At 35.0% G+C, this 3053-nt stretch overlaps 1 protein-coding gene across 1 annotated transcript; it reads left to right on the top strand.

Annotated features, from left to right (window-relative positions):
* Positions 1-368: 368 nt before the first annotated feature.
* On the top strand, positions 369-3047 carry LOC129572527 (serine/threonine-protein phosphatase 6 regulatory ankyrin repeat subunit A-like; the record flags this gene model as incomplete). Its single annotated transcript, XM_055452495.1, has 7 exons — positions 369-1011; positions 1209-2127; positions 2209-2310; positions 2380-2481; positions 2542-2640; positions 2774-2971; positions 3040-3047. Coding segments are annotated over exons 2-7 (765 nt in total), but the record flags the coding sequence as incomplete, so codon positions are not given.
* Positions 3048-3053: the final 6 nt, after the last annotated feature.

Genomic DNA, 3053 nt, shown 5'->3' with positions numbered 1-3053 from the left:
GAGATAAGAGATAACTGTCTTCAACTTAGTTATAGAGGACGTCGAGTACTACAACTCTGCCGAAGATACCATGTAGTTATCTCTTATCAGTTGCGCGAAAACCGTGAAGATCGCAGAGGCTAGACGGTACTACAACATACTCTACTTTAACGTCAACAGAATCATCAGAAAACATACTCGCCGTTTCAAAAATATAAATCGAAGAAAAAACATACTCCACTCTCAATCTCACCCATAGAAATGTTATTGCTGTTGTTGCTGCTGCTGTTGTTGTTGTCGTATCAAGTGATAAGTTATCAGTGGCTGAAAAAAAATACTGGTATAAAATGTGTACGCTTAGAATTGAATCAGCTCATTTGAGTCAGCTTATAAACCGAGCACTGAACACTTTTCAGTGGTTTATGCGGGTCGTCGGTCGCTTCGACTGATAACATTTTTGAATATTTTATGTGGAACGCATTACTTTTTGACTTTATTTAATCTTTTTTTTATGTCGGAAATGTCAGAGTTGTGAATAAAATGTTGACTCAAAATTAGTGAATGTTCTAGAAACAACAATGATACTAATTATAGAATTGATTATTATTATTCTTCGTAAATTTCAGCATTTATTTCTTGCTCATTTTAAAATTATGCAATTTTTCTTATTTTCTGTGTATATTTTTCTAGAACAGCTGTTTATTTCCTGTGTGTATTTGCGTTGAATGTGTTGACCAATCACCTTTTAATCTGACTGATTTTTTGGGAGAATTTTTTTGCAAATAACTGATTACTTGTTTCTCTCTATATGGATTATAATACAATTGTGGTTTGGGAAGAACGGAATTGATATAAAATTTGATCGAATATGATAGCAGTGACTGTGATTTATTATCACGATTGATGAGTATTTTGCAAATGTAGAACATCACCTGATTTCATGATAATTCATCATTCAAGTACTTGAAGCCTTTTCTAGTCCTTTTACTGGAGCAAATGACGATGTGGTGACGCCTTGGGCAACACGTGGAGGTAGGTTCCTAGAATCTTGTGCGAATGACGAGAATTCGGAATGTGATCATTGGCAAAGGTTTAGATATAATGAATCAGATGAGTCTCTGTCTTCGAAATATAATGAAGGAAATACGTATTGTTATAGCAATCGACTATATTGAAGTTATATAAAGATAAATGAATAATTTATTTTTATTTTTTTTAATGCAATCCAGAATTCAGATGTGAATTCAGCAGAGTGCAACTGAACAGCCAAGTGTTCGAGTTAATGATGTTCATCGGATAATTAATGAAATGGATGACATTATGGAGATTACGCTAGTCTCCTAATGTGACTCACATTCGAAAATGAACACTTTTTCCTTCAATACCACGAGAAAATAGCTAAAGCATAAGCAAATTGGAGTTTTGTATTTGAGCAAGGTTGTAAATTGGGTTCTATAAATTAGATCAAATGCAATGTGATCGAATTTGTCTGTGAATAAATAAATATTTTATCACAATATTCATTAGCAAACGCCATTAGAAAATTACACCATTAAAAGAAAATTCAAATTGAGTTGATTCGATTCACCTGAGTAAAGAAAATTGGTTGTGTAATGGGCTGTTTTTAATGCATGATTCTAGCTTTTATCTTTTATCGATGCACTGACAGTAATAAAATAAAATTTCGAGTCCGTAGGACGAGTCAGTTAGTTTTCCTTTGTCTTCGCTTAGTGCTCCAACATTTGCACTCGATTTGCATCAATTGTCCTTCGGTTTTTATGTATTATCCTTATTCGGTGTGAAAATAAACTAGAATATCAAGGAAGATATATACAAAAAGGAAGACATAAACATTTCGCTTCGCTCCATATAGGAAAATACGACGATCCAAAATGAAGTTTATTCTGGTGCTGTCTTTGTGCATTTGGGCTGTTTTATCTAATCAATTGGCAGATTTCCGAGATAACAATTATGGACCAAACGGTCCAGATAGCCGTGAAGATGGACGTGATGGACCTGATGGACGTGGTGGTCCCGATGGCCTGGATGGACAACATGGTCCTCCAGATAGATCTGACAGACTCGAAAGAATCTATGGCAAAAACAAACCTGAAATTATACCATTATTGCACATCGCGGCCAGAACAGGTAATCCACAAATATTTCACACAACTCATGTTTCTATTTAAAAATTTCTCAAAATTAAAAATTCTTTTTCAATCGATGCAGGAGACGTTGAAAAGGTTAAAAAGTTGCTCATATCAAATGTGACTGATGTGAATAGCAGGGATAAATTGAAAAACACACCACTTCATGATGCGGCTAGACTGGGTAAAACTTCTTCTTTTCGTATTAAGAATATGCCGAAATTTTAAACTTTTTCATTAAATGGCCTTCAAGGCCACTTCGACGTCGTGAAACTTCTCATTGAATGGGGTGCCGACGTAAACGCTGTGAATGCCGAAGAAAAAGAGAGCGTACTTCATTTTGCTGTCTCTAGTGGTAAGTGTTGATGCTGTTTATTTGCAATCAATTTACATTTGAATTGGTTCATCCACTTAGGTTCAATAAAAATTGTTCGATATCTCATTCAACATGGAGCCAGGCTGAATGCTGTGAATCAATTAGGCGACAATGCACTGCATTTCTCTTCGTCCAGAGGTATTTTTTCGGAAATAGATGCGATTTTGAACGTTGAACAACTGTTGTTGATTGTTTTTACTTTCATTACTATACTTTGATATAGTAATGCAAAAAAATGTCGTTCAATTTTAACAAAAAAATGGTATTTCAGGCTACAACAGGATCGTTAATTTTCTTATTTCAAATGGAACCGATGTCAATGCGAAGAATAAACGCGGCGAAACTCCACTTTTCATGGCAACTGAACATGAATACGTAGAAACAATGAAAATTTTGCTCGCAAACGGAGCTGATGTTGACATGCGAGATGATAAGGGCAGAACACCATTGCATATGATTAGCGGTCAAAGTAATTGCACAATAATTTTGTGATGAAACAGATAACGGAGTAATTTGTTTGATTGTTCGGTCTATTAGATGGTGAAGCAGTC

The sequence above is a fragment of the Sitodiplosis mosellana genome, unplaced genomic scaffold (genome assembly GCF_009176505.1).
Source record: "Sitodiplosis mosellana isolate CC-2019 unplaced genomic scaffold, AAFC_SMos_1.0 Smas_scaffold_5157, whole genome shotgun sequence".
Classification (NCBI taxonomy): Eukaryota; Metazoa; Arthropoda; class Insecta; order Diptera; family Cecidomyiidae; genus Sitodiplosis; species Sitodiplosis mosellana.
Note: the sequence above shows the minus strand (reverse complement) of the source record. Positions and strands in the feature narration are given on the sequence as shown.